An 18,255-nucleotide genomic window follows, 5' to 3' on the forward strand; every position below is an offset into this window, starting at 1 on the left:
TTTGAGTTCCCATTCAGTTGTCATCAAAACCCTGTCAAGTTTTTCATAGGTAGGATCTGTTAGTTTGCCCAGTTGAATTGTCGACCTGTCAACTCTATCTCCCGAAGATCAAAACTATCTATGGCAGCATTGAATAGGAATGGCCATCGGGGATTAAAGTTATCTTTGTTTTTTTCTTTGATGTGTCTCATGATATTAAAATCTCCCCCGATTAAGGTTGGCAATGTATTTTGTTGACAGGTGCGAACAAGCTCGGACAAAAAGGCTGATTTAAAATCCTCCTATGCTGGGCCGTAGACTGCCATTAGAAACCATTTGAAATCATCTTATTTGTTGCGGAGATGGAATTTTATGAAAAATTCCCCTTCCACTATTAAAGATAAGTCAAGGATTAAGGAGTTCACCCCCAGAAGAATGCCACCCGAATGTCCACTTGGCGGTAGACAATGCCAAACGAAATCCGCACCTCCCGAAAGTCGGTTAAGGTTGGCTATAGACATGTCTTGTTTCCCGGTCTCCATGACGGCGACAAAGTCAAGGTTGTGATCTCTGATAGCTTCTGATATATACCGGTATTTAGTCAAGTCTGATAGACCTCTGCTATTCCAATAGAAGCCTTTAATGGGGAAATTCCTTTTTTAGTTTTTTGGGCTCTCTTTCTAGCCTTCTCATTTTTCGATGATGATTTAGATTTACGACCAGATACCTAGGTCACATATTTTTGTGCCAAGGTCCAAGTCATCCAAATCAACATTCGTTATGTCTTTCACTAAGCGGGAAAGAAGACTACTGTCATCTTCAGAGTCCTCCCCATCGCTTAAAGAAAAGGGATTAACTTCACCACTACTAGCTGTACCAGCTTTTGGTTGAACTTTGATTTTGTCTATTTTGATGTGTTTCAACGCATTGTAGGAAACTTTAATTGTCTTTGGAGTGCTACCCATAGAAATTCCTATCAAATTTAAATTTGAAGTACAGGTATCAATTGGTGACTTACCTGTATTTTTAGGCTTGTTGGGACCTTTCTGTGGAGTTGCCACCGAGCTGTCTAATTTCCTTTCCGCAGCTCTTCTTGTGGCCTTATCCATCACTAGCTCGTCCACTGCAGAATACGAGTAGTTAGTCCGCGTACTCCGACGTTTCCCATCAATAAAAACTGAACCAATCTCATCACTAGACTGGTCATTACCTGCCATGTTGTTGGATGGAGTCGAAACAACAGTCATGGGCGCCTCCTGTGACTGACCAAACTCCATCCGAACAGGCGACATTCCTTTGTGTAGTTGGTCCGGCTGTATTAGGCGGTGTTCCAACTGCATCCAATATGGTTTGTGATTTCAGTCTATCTTGGTTTTGAAACGACAGCATGGATGGGGAGCACTCACCTTATATAGTAGATGCCCCGATGGTGGAGACCTGCGGCTTGCTCTTCCGAGCATCGGCCGATGTCGACTTCTCTTCCATCTCTCTTGTCACTGCCAGCTTGTCTAGGGGGCCAGACTGAGAGAGCATGGCAGTAGCCATCTCCTTTTGTGCCGCAGAGCTTAATGTCTGATCGAAGTCTGTCCAATGAATCCATCCAAAAATGGCCGACTGAAATAAGCGATAGACTGCAAAATCCACGCTGCAGAGCGACCTGGTGGTGCCCGTGCGTGAGTGCAGTTGCTGGCGGGGCTAGAAGGGGAAGGACGGGCACTGGGAGAGCACGACGGAAGCCAGCGCACGGCGGACGCAAGCGGCGGCGGCGGAGGCGGCGCTGTCTGCAGGAGGAAAGATGCCTTAGGCACTGGACTGGCCTCCGGGAGTCGCCGGCGCTCGGGCGAGCCATGGCGTGCGGCGGAGACGGCGCTCTCGCGCCCCCACGGGGTGGACGGTGTTTGGGATACCGTCCGGGAGGACGGTGTTTCAAATACCGTCCACCCCCTGGGTACCCGTAGACCGTAGGATCAGATTTCTGCGGTCAAGATCGATGAGCCTCTTCCTCTTCCTCTATGAACGCTGATAGAACACACCTCTCGCGCATTGCTGGCCAAAGCTCCGCCGGCCAGGGCCCGCTCCTCTCTCATGGGGTCCTCGCCGCTGCACACAGAGTGGCCATGGTCTTGCGTTGCTCGGTTGGCCGGCGGCGACGAAGACAAGGCCAGCGACAACTCAGAAACCAGAGAGGCGCGCCATGGCGGTCCCCGTCCAGGAACGCCGAGCAGCAGCTCCTTCCTTTCCATGGACCTCCCTGGGACAGGAGCCAGCACGAACAAGCTGGCAGCGCAGCTGTGCAGGCGGTGGTGTGCGTCCAGGAACGATTGTTTTGATTTGATTAGCAGTTGGGCTAGTTTCCCGTGCTCTGTCCAGCGAACTCGCTCAAGAGGTAGAATAATGAATCCACCGTTCCTGAGGAAACAATTTGCACTCTCCGCAGAGAGGATTCTGACGAAGCCATGGCGCTCGCTCACCGTCGTTCCCCATGAGCGGTGGTGAACTGGAGCTCAATGCGGTTGCAGAAGGGCTAAGAGGGGTCGGAGCGCACGACGCCACCAGTGACTCGTGCGGCGGCGGAGGAAAGGTCTCCGTGAGGAACGCCGTCGCAGGCGGGGGCCGCCTGGACTCGCCGGCGCCCGGGCGTGCGGCGGAGATGGCAGCATGGCGCGATTTGAGGGGGACGGTGTTTGCGACACAGACCGGGTGGACGGTATTTGAAATACCGTCCACCCCTGGGTGCGTCGGAGCCGTCGGATCAAACATGTACGGCTCAGATCGGCGTTTTGTCAGAGAGTCCTCCCATTCCTTCCTCCCGAGGCTTGGAGTTCGATCAGGCCGCTCGCTTCCGATCGGTCGCCGTCCCCTGGCTCCTCGCTGCTGCACGGCACGGCGCAGTGTCTACCGGCCGCGTTCATCGTCCGCCCCCGTCGCCCGAGATCTGCCCTATGTTGTCGATCGCCGTCAGCGTCTGCGTGCCGCCGGCGCCGCAGGTGATGGCCACGAACAAGACCAGCTTGTCCACGCTCACCAGAGACTCCTCCCCGTGCACCGGCGGCTTGAATGTGCTTGTCAACCAGGAGCTAGGGGGAGAAGACGGCGACGGCGGCGGCGTAGTCGCCGGTACTGCTCCTGCCATTGGGAAGGCGGTACTTTTATCGACGGTGGGCACCGTGGCGTGGGCGCCGCGCGCGAGCATCGACTCCTCAAGCTCGTTCTCTCCATCCGGTGCTCCTGCGTGATGACGACGGCGAGGGGTTGGAGGAGATCGAAGCAGGAGGAGCCTGTTGGGCGGCGTGGCTGACGCGGCGCGAGAAGCTTGTCTGCCTGTGCCCGACGATCACGACAAGGACGTGCGATGATGCAGAGGTGGACGGTATTTGAAACATCATCCACCCCCTGGGTGTTTATTGGCCGTCCGATGGATCCTGTGCGGCCGAGATCGGCGCATCGCAAGAGACGATTCTTCCTCTTCCTCGCGAGACCTGGGAGTTCGATGGGTGGCCTTCACCGGCCTCGCGTACGCCGAGGCAAATCCATCAGGGCAGGGCCGCTCCTCCGCCGCCCGGCCGTCCCCCGGCGGGGGCTTCTGGTTCTCCGGCCGGTGTACTGTGTACAGGAGAGGGGGCGGAAGGTGCTTGTAGAAATTCCCTTGCCCCGTCGAAGCCTTCTTCCGCTTGCCATCCGGTTACCTTCTTCTTCCCAGCCTCTTCTGTTCTTGGCTGTAGTTGATCATGGAAGCAGTGTTGGGCACGTACGGATGGTTCCTTCAGCAGAATTCCGCTTCAGCTTTTCTCATGCACGTCCGGTCGATTGCCGTCCCTGCCGCCAGCCGGTAAGAGCTTGGCTTCAACAAGAGACTACTGTACTTGCAGGCTTTAAGTTTGGATCCAGGACGATTAAGCTCAAACGTCTGGTTCTTCAGTTGGGCAGATGCATTCATGTCAGGAATCGAGGACGTCCATTTGGTTAGATTTGTACCAGTAAGTTAGGCAGCAATAATTGCACGTGAATTCAGGTAATTGCAGCATGCTCATGCTAATCACCTAGCTCCATGGGGCTTATATACTTAACGATAGTTTTGTTTGTTAGTCTACTCTTCTGTGCTGTTCAGGCTTCTGATTCTCGATGCTCTGTTGGATAGTAGTATTATTAACTATTAAGCTCACTATCAATATTTCCGTGTGTCTGTGAACCGCATTGTACTGCATTTTTGCTTGGTAAACTGTCACCGGGATCGAGTCAAATACTAGAAGCATGAATGTTACTCTGATATTGATTTGTGTTCCTTGTAACAATGGTGACATGGGACCTGTTGCTCCTGGTCAGAAAAAGAGTACTCTACCAATAGTAGTTGGGTGGTTCACATATATAGAGGTGTAATTTTGGTCGTTGTTGGAGAAAAATTGAAGTATGGACCGTCATTGCAGACTAAGAACAGGATAATTTATTTCTTACACAGTCTCCACCGTCATGTAAGTCTCATGGTAGTAATAAGGTGTGCTGATTATGCCTCTAAGTCAGAAATTACCATTTATTAGCAGTAGCATTTCAAAAATTACAACACCAGAGACACATGATCAACCTGTATATTTGTTCCATAAATCTTGGCATACATGTTTCATAATGCCTCACTTGCTTCACATATCCAAAAAAAAATATGTAAACACCTATCTAAACTCGATCAGCTTCTGTCCCTAGTAATTCTTCCTAGATCACTATTACTTTATCTAGATGTGCTTTGCATCCCACACCGGTATTTCTTATTGCTTTGTCATTTACAATAGGTCGGACAATTGGGGTTTGTTTCGATGATCTTCTTTTCAATTTATTATATTGATTTTTGTTCTGTGCAGTAGCTACCTTTCACGACATTTGACCAAGCAACATTGGAAATATAGCTAGACATGGTCTCCACATTCAAGCGACATTGGAGTTGCAGCTTGCCATTGTCTTTTGCACTCCTGGATCATAATATGCTGGAATCATTAACCAAGAGTTTGTCTATTCTTCTCATTATGATATATTTAACCAAAAGATACAGCGCCTCCCGTTAATTACCACTGATCATCAGGGCCACCACACCAGAGGAATTCTTCGTCAAGGGTCTTATGGAGCAGTCACAACCATCCCTTCTCGAGAAGTCCAGTGGCATGAGTGAGGGCTGTCAACAGCATGTCGTCCCTAATGACATGATGCTCCCTTACATCTCTCACATGCTCTTGGAGGATGACATTGATGATAATGAGCTCAATGATCACCCTGCTCTACTCCAGGTGCAGCAACCCTTTGCTCAAATTCTCTCCTCCTCTTCCTATGGTGCTAACACCAGTAACACAGACAGTGCCAAAGATTTATTGCAAGATGGCAGGGATGATGATAGCACACTCAACCTCAACTCAGCCTTATCCAAGGGTACCGACGCAATTCGGGCGTTCCTAAAAGGCATGGAAGAGGCAAACATGCTCTTGCCCAAAGACAACAAGCAGTTTAGAGGGGGTGTGCAGGTGAATCAGATGGTCCAGAAAAGCAGCAATCATAGTGGGGATAAGAAGAGGTATAATAGGGATAACCATATGGAGGATGAAATAAGGACCGGCAAAGCTGCAAAGATGATCAAGGATCCAGAGGAGAATTGTGCCAATGAGATGCTTGATGAAATGATGTTGCATGCCTATGATACATGCATCAAGGGCATGGGGAAGCTGCATGTCTCCATGGACACCAAGGTGGATAAGGGAAACAGGAAGAAATATAACAAGGCGGCGAAGAACAATATGGTGGACATACGCACATTGCTAATATCTTGTGCGCAGGCCGTGGCAACAAACAACCACATGAGGGCACGGGAGTTGCTAATGGAAATCAAGCAACATGCATCAGCAACAGGGGATGCCACACAACGGGTAGCTCTGTGTTTCACCAAGGGGCTGGAGGCACGGCTAGTGGGTGCAGGTAGCCAGCTTTGGCAGTTGCTCATGGCAGAGCATCCCTCCATCGTGGAGTTCCTCAAGGCCTATAGACTTTACTATGCAGTCTGCTGCTTCAAAAAGGTGGCACTCAGTTTTTCGACGATGACAATCTTGCAGGCCATGGTGGGTAAGAGGAAGCTGCACATTGTGGATTACGGTATGCATTTTGGCTTCCAATGGGCAGGCTTGCTCCGCTTGCTGGCGGGTAGAGAAGGTGGCCCGCCAGAGGTGAAGATCACCGCCATAGGCCCTGCCAAGCTCAAGGCCTGTCCAGCAGAGCGAATTGAGGAACTAGGGTGCAGGCTCAGCAATTGGGCCAATGAGTTCGGCTTGGCTTCTTTCAAGTTCCACACAATCATGAAGAAATGGGAGGATGTTCGCATCGAAGACTTGAACACCAACACAGATGAGGTGCTTGTCGTGAATGACCTCTTCAGTTTTAGCACCTTGATGGACGAGAGTGTATTCTTTGACAGACAAAGCCCTAGGGATACCGTCCTCAGTAACATCAAGAAGATGAGGCCCAACGTGTTCATCCAGAGCATTTTGAATTGTTCATGTGGTTCCTCATTCGTGGCACGGTTTCGAGAGGTGATGTCCTACTACATGGCACTATTTGACATACTGGATGCAACCATGCCAAGGGAGAGCAAATCTCGAGTGGTGCTGGAGCAGTTCGTGCTTGGTCGTCCTGCACTTAACATCATCGCCTGTGAGGGACTAGACTTGGCGCAACGCCCTGAAAAGTATAGGCAATGGCAGGTGAGAAACCAACGGGCAGGGCTGAGGCTGCTGCCATTGAAATCAAGAATTGTAGAGGTCGTAAAAGATGCAGTCCAGAAGCACCACCACAAGAACTTTTTGATATGTGAGGATGGCCATTGGCTTCTACAAGGGTGGAAGGGGCGCATCCTATTTGCGCACTCGTGTTGGGTAGCCCAAGACACCTCTCAATGACGCTTTTTTGGCACTGAATATGATATATCATGGTGTTCAGCAGCTCCATGTCAAGTAGATCTATACATGGACGTCCATGAGTGTATAGGTTGATCGAACTGTTTACTCACTCTCAGGCATATGTCTGTCAACGTTGATGATTGTGTGTTTGTTGTAGTATCTAGTATTCTAGTATTATGGGCTTATAGCTAATAAGAGTCGGTGCCATTAACCTAGTATTTGTGACTCCATGTTTCCTCCGGTGGCCAATTGGTATCTTTGGTAATAACTTTGATTAGTACTCCCTCTTTGTAGGAAAAGAATGTCGTTCTGGAAAAGATTTGGGCCATACATTAGAAATATAAATCATGAATAACTTTTAAATTATTGAGTTTGAAAAAATAAAATCCATATGAATATATTTGTCTTAAAAAACACTTTTATAAAAATATAAATATATCACTTTTCAAGCAAATATTTTTATAGAAATAAGCATTCAAAGTTATGCTGAATAATTTTTTTATTGCACTTTGTCCCCCATGTTGTTTTCATTTGATTTTGTCTTCGCCCATATAGAACCATCGCAGATCAAATATGCCTTGCATGTGCACACAACGCCAGTACACTCGTGCAGTCGTGCGGAGGCGGCGGAGAAGGTCTCCAGGGGGAAGGATGCTGCAGTGCCCGCTGGGACTCACCGGCGTCCAGGGGATCCGCTGCATGCGGCGGAGATGGCATTCATGCGATCCAAGGTTTGGACGGCGCCAAGGCCAATCAATCAGGGCCGCTCGCTCCGCCAATCAACCCGATTACCTTCTGTTGGAGGCCAAAATTGGCAATAACCGAGGCTGACCGGTCTGACCGGTCTGGGCCTGTAATCCGAGTAGGGTTAGGGTTTTGTGTTTAGAGTCCTTTTGTAACCCGGTTTGGAAGGGGGTACGTCCTTCCTGGTCTATAAATATAAAGGCTGCGGCCGATTGAGGGTTTCTAACCACAATTGAATAAAAAATTACTCTCTTTACTCAATCTCTCAAACCATAGATTTTTCAACCCCTTTGCTGTTTTTTACTCGTCTTTACGGCGTTCAAGGGCATCTTGAGTGGCCTGCCGATTTCAAGACAACCCTAGTTCTTCAAGCTCCGACGGGGTCCCTCCCGAGCTCGAGGTTCTAGGTCTTCGTGTGTTTCTGCATGCAACCGGTCTGACCGGTTGGAGGAACCGGTCTGATTGGTCCTGTCTGAAGCCCGCTGGTGACGATCGTTTATGATCCGCGCATTCTAGCGCACTGGTGTGTTGACTAGAAAAGTGTCAACATACTTTTTGGCGACTCCGCTGGGGAAGGAAAGATCTACATCGGTTCCTATGGCCGGTGAGAAAGCAGATCTGTCCAAAGTAGATCCATCCAACACCATCAATATCAACTATGAAGATCTACCTGAGGAGCAGCGCCTGAAGTTCAAGGCCGACCTGAAGCGGCAGAACGAGGAGATCAAGGCAAAGATGCTAGCATGCTACGGGAAGACTCGGCAAGGTGTGATTGAGAAGGAGCAATTCGTCATGACGTCGATCCTGTCTTCTACCCCGTCTGCTCCTTCCACTGAAATGTCAACTTCTCCTACTGTTGAAGTAAGTCCTCCTAAAGATCCTCTTGTTCACTTCTTAAGGGGATTCATGGACAAATTTGAGAAGTCACAAACTCTCACGCAAAATCTCTTATTTGAGATGCATGAAAAGATAGAAAAGGGCAAATCCGTAGATACTTCTTATTCCACTAAGGATCTTGCTCAAAGTTCGGTAGCACCTGCTTCTAATGCTAATGTGCAGTATGGTATGCCACCGAATTATTTCGCTGGGCAGTCACTACCTCCAGGCACCGTTCGGCCAACCATGGCCGAACCGGTCAGACCGGTCGCATCGACCATTCAGACCGCTGCCTCGGCGGCAGGTGTGGTCAGACCGGCCCCTCCGACTAGTCAGACAGGTGCCATGGTGCTGGCCTCGGTGTCCACTCCCGCACTTGCACCAATTCCAAGTTCGGCTGCCCCTAGCCGAACCAATGAATTGGAGGGTTTTGTGCCGCCATACACCACCAGGTCATATGGTGAGCCACCTTTTCCACCCGCTATACCACAAGATATTTGGGATGATTTAACTAGAAATAATCCCCATAATGCCGTACAGATAATGAGTGATACTGCTCCGACAGTAAATCGTCTAACATCTGGTGCCCAAACATCAAACGCTGAAAATTACAAGCCCGGTCTAATTAAAATAAAAGAGGATCTGAGCCAACTTTTTAGAAGCGTGCTGAGTCAACTAGGTTTAGCTCCTAGTAAAAGCCGCTTGTATCAGCGACCGTATCTCGATGCTTTTGATTTAGTCCCTTATCCTTCGTGGTGGAGGGTCCCTGATTTTATTAAGTTTAGTGGGGATGATAATCGGTCAACTTGGGAACACATAAGACAGTATATGGCTTAGCTTGGTGAGGCTAGTTCCAGTAATTCTTTACGAGTATGTTTGTTTTCATTATCTTTAACTGGAACAATATTTTCTTGGTTTGCATCTTTACCCGCAAATTCGGTCCAATCTTGGAACAAATTAGAGCAAAAATTTCATGATCACTTTTATAATGGGGATAATGAGGCAAAAATATCAGATTTGACATCGGTTAGGCAAGGACGAGATGAATCAGTCTCGGACTATTTCAAAAGATTTAAAGATATTAAAAACCGATGCTTCTATTTGACTATTCTTGAAAAAGATTTAGCTAATATTTCTCTTGGTGGTTTGCGTTCACATCTTAGAGAGAGGCTCGAAGGTCTTGTGTATTATTCTATCAATGGTTTGCAACTTCGAGCTATGAGCCAAGAGACTAAGTTTAAAAATTCTAATGATGCTTATAAACCTCATTGTTCACATACCCATGTTGTTGAGTATGATTCTGATTCATCGAGCGATGAGGATAAAGAAGTTTACACTGCTGAGTTTGTTTGGCCATCGGCGGCCCCTTCATGTGCATCACTTAAGCCGGTTCAAAAGAATCGGAAAGAAGAGATAAAATTTACATTTGATATTTCTAAATGCGATCGTATATTTGATGAACTATTACATTTAGTACATATTAAGATTACTCATGTATACCACCGCTTGAGGAGTTAAAGCGACGAGCATATTGTAAATTTCATAACTCTCATTATCATGCGACTAATGATTGCAATGTATTCCATCGCCAGATTTAATCGGCCCTGAATGAAGGACGATTGATTTTTCCTGAGATGAAGATTGATAAGACACCATTCCCTGTTCACACCAACACACATACCATTGATCTGAACAATGCAAAGGTGCTGATTCGGCGGGAACAAGCCAAAGGGGCAAAAGGCAAGAATGTGGTAATTGGTGAAACAAGGCCGAAGCATGCCGATGACAAAATTCTAGCCAGAGAAGCGGTTCTGGAAAAGGCTCTTGATGGAAAGGAGTTAATAAAAATTACGGTCAAAGCTCATGTGCCCGGGGGGCAAGAGGGTGCTTCTTCTTCCAGTCGCCCTGCTGTCCAGGATCGACCGGTTTCACCGACTGGTCAGACCGGTCCGCCCCAGGGCCGATCAAGCACCTTCAAACCCAAGCGCCCGGAAGTGGGTACTTGGAAGCAAAATGTGCCAAAAGATCAGGGAAGGTTTGCTACTTAGAAACCAACTTTTGGCCAGCTTCTAAATAAGTACACAAAGGGCGTTCGACAAGATCGGCCACTAAAAAAGAGATCTTGGTCACCCCCCGTCGAGCTGGTTCCCCAATAAGGGAAGGACCTAATAAGCGCAGAGGTGATGTTATTACCGTGTTCCCTCCCCAAAAGGCTTATGCTACTATGCCATGGATGCCTCCGGCATCAAATGCTACAAATCCGGTGTGGGAACACGAAGGAGTATGGATGCAATGCTTCCCTAGGCCATATGCACCAATTATCATGGGGAAGGTTTCATAACACTGGTACATGATCGATTGGGCCCGCGCCAATCAGGTCAGTAGCAGAATGCTGCACCGGCCAGTCCGGTCCAGCCCGATCGGTCAGACCGGTCTCAGCAGAGACCGGTTCAATCCCATCCTCTAAAATAGGAGTATCGCATTAAGAAAAAAGAGGACGAGGTTCAGCCCAAGCAAGTTGATTCCGGGAAGACCACTGCCGACGAGGTTGTGAAAGTCGGCGATGTGAATGTGGTCATCAAAGATGTTGGAAAGAAGCCGATGGTGTTTGGCAAATAGGCTAAATCTGATTCTCAGAAACAAGTGTTTGCTAATGATCATGAGGCCAGCAACAGCTCGGCGAGCAAGTACCATCAATCTAGGTGGTGCCCACCGGGTTTAAGCCACTCTCAAAAAAGGAGATTGCAGCGCTTAAGGCACCAAGAGCAGAAGGAGCAGGAGGCCGAGAAGCTCAGGGATGAACACTTCAACAAATACCGGCCAATGGTTCCTCAAGGTATAGAGTGGCGGGTTAAGTCCGCTAAGCAGCCAACAGGACCGATTGAACTGCTCCAGGTGACCGGTCTGACCGATGCAGAGGACTGGTCTGACTGCCAGGCCCAACCGGTCAGACTGGTCGAGTCTGTTGTCGAGCAAAAGGCCGAAGCAGCTACTTCAACTTCACATGATGAAGTTCCAGCAGTTCCTGCAGCTTTGGGTGATGAGGAACTAGTGGACTATGGGGCTTCTCCAGAGCACAGCAACATGGAGATAAATGTTGTGCGTTTCTTCGAAGAGTACTACACCGTTTTGGAGGAGGAGGCGGCGGCTCATCTGGATTTCGGGCCATGTGAGGCCGTATTCCAGAAGCCCAAAGAATTGGACAATCACTTGAAGGACCTCTATATGAGGAGACATATCAATGGAAGGCAGATTTCTCGTATGCTTGTTGATGGAGGGGCAATTGTAAATTTAATGCCCTATTTGTTGTACAAGAAGCTTGGGGGGGACGGATGAAGAGCTGATCAAGACAAACATGAAGGTCAGCGGCATGGGTGGAGGCGACCCTATTGGTGCTAAGGGGGTGGCTTCCATGGAGTTGACTGTGGGGAGCAAGACGCTAGCAACAGCTTTCTTCGTCTCCGAGGTGCAAGGATGCGACGGTATGGTTTGAAGATGAATCCACTTAAATATGCTTTTGGAGTATCGGCTGGAAAGTTCTTGGGCTTTATTATTCATAAGAAAGGTATAGAGATTGATCCAAAGTGAGTTGAAGCCATGAATCGTGTTGAGGCTCCAACTTGTAAGAAAGATTTGCAGAAATTTCTAGGCAAGGTGAATTACTTGAGGAGATTTATATTTAACTTGTTTGGGAAGATTGATTCTTTTACTCGTATTCTTCGGTTAAAAGATGAAGCTGAATTTATTTGGGGGGCAGAACAGCAAAAGTCATTTGAGAAAATTAAGAATTATTTGTCTTCACCACCAGTACTTAAGGCGCCTAGGAGAGGGGTTCCTTTTAGGCTTTATGTGGCTGCTGAAGATTAAATTATTGGTGCTGTTTGACTCAAGAAACCGAAGGTAAGGAGTACATCATTGCTTATCTAAGCCGATGACTTATTGATGCGAAAACAAGGTATACATTTATTGAAAAGTTGTGCTTATCACTATACTGTGCTTGTACCAAGTTGAGGCACTATTTGTTATCTAGTACATGCATAGTTACTTACCAAGCCGATGTTATCAAGCATATGTTACAAAAGCCGATTTTAAGTGGAAGAATCGGCAAGTGGGCTTATGCAATTGTATAGTATGATTTGGCCTATGAATCTTTGAAATCCGTAAAAGGCCAAATTGTAGAGGACTTTATTATTGAACATCGAATTAATGATGAGCATAATTTGGAAGTCGGCTATATTATTGCACACCATGAAAATTATATTTTGATGGATCGGTTTGTGATGATGGGAGATGAGTTGGCATTGGTAATATTCTTATCTCTCCAAGTGGTGCTGTTTTTGAGTTATCAAACTGGTTAGAAGAATTTTGCACAAATAATCAAGTTGAATATGAAGCACTTCTATTTGGTTTGGAGTTTTTGCAATCTATGGGCGTGAAACATGTTGAAGCCTTTGGTGATTCACTTCTGGTGGTGCAGCAAGTATCCAAGGTATGCCAATGTTACAATGGAGCTTTAAATGCATATCTTGATAAATGCCTTGATATTATCCCTTGCTTTGATGAATTTGTAGTTCGACATATTCCAAGAGAAGATAATGAAAAGGCTAATGCTCTGGCTCAACAAGCATCTGGCTATAATGTTATAAAGAAATATTTCAATATTAGAAAGCTGATGCGAATTAAAGCCGAGTCACTGGTTCTGGACGAACCGGTCCGACCGGTCACAGAGACCGGTCTGATCGCTCAGACCGGTCTGACTGGTCTAGGGACCGATCTGACCGCTGAGGATGGTGCGAGCAGCAGTTCAGCTAAAAATTCTACTCAAGAGATTGATGCCAAAGTGCAAGATTGGAGGGTGCCTATCATAGCGTATTTGAAAGACCCTGGTCGTGGTGCAGAAAGAAATATTCAGCGTTTGACATTTAAATATATTTTGGTTGACGATGAGTTTTATCGTCGGACCGCCGATGATATTCTTCTCAAGTGTTTGGGTACTGATCAGGCCCGTGTTGCTATGGGAGAAGTGCATGAAGGCATCTGTGGTACACATCAATCGGCTCCTAAATTGAAGTGGTTGCTTAGGAGAGCCGGTTTTTATTGGCGAAGTATGATTTCAGATTGCTTTAGATATTATAAAAGGTGTAAAGAATGTCAGCGGTTTGGTGATATTCAGTTGGTGCCTGCTGCGTTGTTGCATCCTATTATTAAGCCTTGGTCGTTCAGAGGATGGGGTTTGGATTTCATTGGTCAAACTAACCCGCCTTCTTCAAAGGGACATCGCTTTGTGTTTGTTGCAACGAATTATTTTACTAAGTGGACCGAAGCGGTGCCTTTGAAGAATATGACATATAAAGAGGTAATTGAGTTCATTACGGAGCACATTATTTATAGATTCGGTATTCCTCAAACTTTGACAACGGATCAAGGTTCGTCATTCATATCAAAGGAGGTTCAAAAATTTGCCGAATCTTATAAGATTAAGATACTCAACTCATCTCCAAATTATGCTCAGGCCAATAGTCAGGCCGATTCTAGTAACAAGATTTTGATAAAGCTCATCAAGAAAAAGATAGAAGAAAATCCTAGGAGGTGGTATGAGGTTTTATCCAAAGCATTATGGGCTCATCGCATATCTAAACATGGTGCTACTAAAGTTACTCCTTTTGAGCTTGTTTATGGTCAAGAGGCCGTTTTGCCCGTTGAGGTGAATCTGGACGCTTATAGGTTGGCTAAACAAAATGACCTTTCCGCTGTTGATTATCATAATTTGATGATGGATATTATTAATGAGGTGAGTGACAAGCGGTTGCAAGTGTTGAAGGAAATTGAGAAGGACAAACTTCGGATGGCTAGAGCTTACAACAAGAAGGTAAGGGCTAAATCTTTTCAAATTGGTGAGCTAGTTTGGAAGACAATTCTACCTCTTGGGACAAAGAGCAATAAGTTTGGCAAATGGTCGTCAAGTTGGGAAGATCCGTACAAGATTGTCAAGGTTATCTTCGGAAATCTTCGGAAGATGTGGACAACACATGTCTTCAGAAAAGCTCTAGGCCCTCAACTGCAGCAAATTGATCCTGAATACGTAATCCCCGAGGAAGAGGTACTGATTTTATGCATCCATCCTTTTAAATCATCTACTCCTTTCTCTTGGCTTAACCTGCTCATCCTGTCAGCAGCAACAAGATGGTCCAGAACCCACGACCAGTACTGGAGAACCATTTCACTTTCTTCCAACTGCTCCTGATGTACTTTTCTGCAAAGGATCACCACTAATGAAGAAAGTGATAATGTCTGTTCAGCCAGACTTACTTCAGTCGGCTTCCAAGCGAAGACAAGCCTCTGCAGTAGTTGCCCCCCGAGTCTTGACCAAGAAAAAGAAGATGATCACAAGGCGAGTAATCAAGAAACCAGCACCAGCATCTCCGAGTCCATCCGAGTTTAACACCAACCAGGTAACTCATCTTTCAAAACCTTCTTCTTTATTTTAGACATATATGCTCTGGTTGACTATAATTCCATTTCCATGATGCAGCTGAAGAAACCTCCAACGTAGAAGGCCTGAATCAACATGAGACGGCTGCAACTCCCGATGCACTGATGGATACAAGCGAAGAACAAACTGATACAGTCGAGGCTCTTGACGCTAACACCAGCTCTGATAGGACGATTGCTCCCGAACCAACCAACACTTCTTCTTCAGAACAGGTAACATCATAAAACCAATTCTGAACCAGCCGATAACTTCATAAATGTATATTGTTCTAACTCCAGAGATGTCCATAGAGCTTTGACATTTCAGGTTTACTTTCCTTCGACCCGGCATCAATGGGTCTGATTGTCCCTGGAACAGAAGCATTACCTCTGCAGCAATCGGCTAACTTGACACATCAGCTTCAACTCATCAAGGATCTTCTATCCGCTCCAATCACCGCTCTGGTTGATGATTCCAGCAAAATAAAGAACATCTTCGAGCAAATAGAACCCCAACTCCCAGAGCCATTGCAAATCAAGCTCTGGTCAGCCAGCAACCTCCCATTCTTTCGGATATAAGTCAGTAAAGCACAACAAAGGATGGAAGCACGTCGCTCCCAAACTTCTCTGAAAGCTGACATTACCCAAAAGTGCAAGGCCCTCAACCAGAAGAAGGCAACTCTAGATATCAAAGCTGACGTGTCTGCCAACATGAACCGACTCAACCCCCCTAAAGAAAGAACTGGCGGAACTCGAAGAAAAGGTCCGCACCACCAAAGAACTCATCCAGACCGAGGAAATCTCCATTGCAAACTCCAAACAAGAAACCCAGGAAATAGCCAAGCAGATACAAGCAGAGTTTGCAGAAATCAGCACCTTGAGTCGGCAGATAGTCACAAGCGATGACAAGGATGACAAAGCAATTATAGCACGAGCAGATGTCGTCCGTACTGAAGCCATCCATGCCATAGAAGAATTCCTGAACTAGTAGATAGGCTCAAGATAGAATTAGTACCGCCTGTTAACTTGAGATTTGTAACTGTCCTTTAAAAACATCTTAAGTCGATGGTCACACATCGGCTGTTCGCTTTTCATATATTTCACTAGCCAACTCAAAGTGTTGGCCTATCATGATGATTTTTTTTTACTGGCCAACTCAACGTGTTGGCCTTTCATGACTCTCTCTTTTTTTTTTTGCGCGGCCGACTCAACGTGTTGCCCTATTACACTGCAGCCAGATGGATCTCATCGGCTTTTCGTTACTCGCCTTCCCACATGCTCGGGAAATACTTCTTGAGATGCTGACCATTGACAGCAACAGGAAACTTGACGCCGTCCAATTTTTCGAGCATGTATGCATTCCCAGGCAAAACCTGATCAACCTTATACCGCCCATGCCAAGTCGGAGACCATTTACCAAACTTTTTGTCTTTAGTCCCCAACGGCAATACCGCCTCCCAAACCAAATCTCCAACTCGGAAATCTTTAGGCTTGACCTTCTTGTTGTATGCACGGGCAACTTTAGCTTTGTTCTCTTTGATTTTTTCCAGCGACCAAAGCCTTAGCTCTGTCAGGTCCTCCACATTATCGTTCATCAAGGCTGCATACTGTTCAGCAGATAGATCATTCTGAAACTCAACACGCCTTGATCCAGCCGTGATTTCCCATGGTAGCACAGCATCCTGGCCGTAGACTAGATGGTACGGCGACGTCTTGGTGGACCCATGACATGAAATACGATATGCCCACAAAGCTCCTGATAACACCTCATGCCAGTGCCTAGGGTATTCATCAATCTTTCTCTTTATGAGCTTGATAAGGCTCTGGTTGGATGCTTCAGCTTGTCCATTAGCATGGGCATAATACGGAGATGATCTGATCAGCTTAATCCCCATGTCATCGGCAAACTTTCTGAACTCCTCTGATATAAAGACCGATCCTCCATCGGTCGTAATGGTCTGAGGGATCCCAAATCTATAAATGATGTGTTCTTTGACAAAGCTGATCACATCTCTCGATGCTACTGACCTCATGGGCACTGCCTCTACCCACTTTGTGAAATAATCTGTGGCAGCTAAGACCCATTGGTGACCCTTGCTAGACGATGGGTTGATCTGTCCAATCATGTCCATGCCCCATCCTCTGAATGGCCAGGGTTTGATGATAGGATTCATCACTGATGCTGGCACTATCTGAATTTTGCCAAACCTCTGACATGCTTGACATCCCTTGTAATATTTGAAACAATCTTCAAGCATAGTGGGCCAGTAATAACCCGATCGCCTAATCAGCCATTTCATCTTATGAGCCGATTGGTGAGTACCGCAAGCTCCTTCATGTACCTCATGCAAGAGCCGATTTGACTCTGAAGGTCCCAGGTATTTAAGTAATAGTCCTTCCAAGGTCCTGTAGAACATATCGTCCCCTATCAGAACATACTTCATGGCCTTGAGTCTTATCCTTCTGGGTGCCCCCCGAGCCGAATCCTTCAAGTAATTGAAGATATCGGCTCTCCAGTCTCCGGGTTCTAGAAACTGGACCTCCACCTCGACTCCATCGGCTGTCTCCTTGTAGCCAGAAGCCATCTGTGCCAAATCATTAGCTTCATTGTTCAGAGTCCTGCGTATCCAGTGGAAATTGATGTACCTAAATCGTGACATCAACTCACACCACTGCATCCATATTGGGAAAAGAGCCTCGCTCTCACACCTATATTCCTCCGTGAGCTGAGAAATCACCAGCTTCGAATCTCCAAAAATTTCCATCGCTTCTGCACCGGCTTCGAGAAGCAACTCCATCCCTTTGCGAATAGCTTCATATTCCACCAGATTATTGGTGCACGGGGCAGTCATTCTGATGGAGAAGGAATAAGTCGCCCCTCGAGGCGACACCAACAGAATTCCCACACCGCATCCATCATCACAAGCCGATCCGTCGAAGAACATAGCCCAAGCACGAATAAATAACGCAGCAATATCAATGCTGATCCTATCCGCAACAAGATCTGCCAGTGCTTGTCCCTTGACTACTTTCGCAGGCTGGTATCGGATATCGAACTCTGATAATGCAAACATCCATTTTCCGAGCCGGCCTTTAAGGACAGGGGCCGACAGCATATGTTTTATGACATCCGATTTGCATATGACAATTGTTTCCGCCGAGAGCAAAATATGGCAAAGCTTTGTACATGTAAAGTATAAGCAAAGACAAAGCTTCTCGATTTCAGGATACCTGGTCTCGGCGTCTAACATGCGTCTGCTGA

General features: G+C 46.8%; 1 protein-coding gene across 1 annotated transcript; it reads left to right on the forward strand.

Moving 5' to 3' along the window:
- The first annotated feature begins 5,084 nt into the window (after positions 1–5,084).
- On the forward strand, positions 5,085–6,902 carry LOC120645960 (scarecrow-like protein 33). Its single transcript, XM_039922659.1, has one exon. It carries the CDS (start codon positions 5,085–5,087, stop codon positions 6,900–6,902), a length of 1,818 nt encoding a protein of 605 aa, XP_039778593.1.
- Positions 6,903–18,255: the final 11,353 nt, after the last annotated feature.

Source organism: Panicum virgatum, chromosome 8K, assembly GCF_016808335.1.
Source record: "Panicum virgatum strain AP13 chromosome 8K, P.virgatum_v5, whole genome shotgun sequence".
Lineage (NCBI taxonomy): Eukaryota > Viridiplantae > Streptophyta > Magnoliopsida > Poales > Poaceae > Panicum > Panicum virgatum.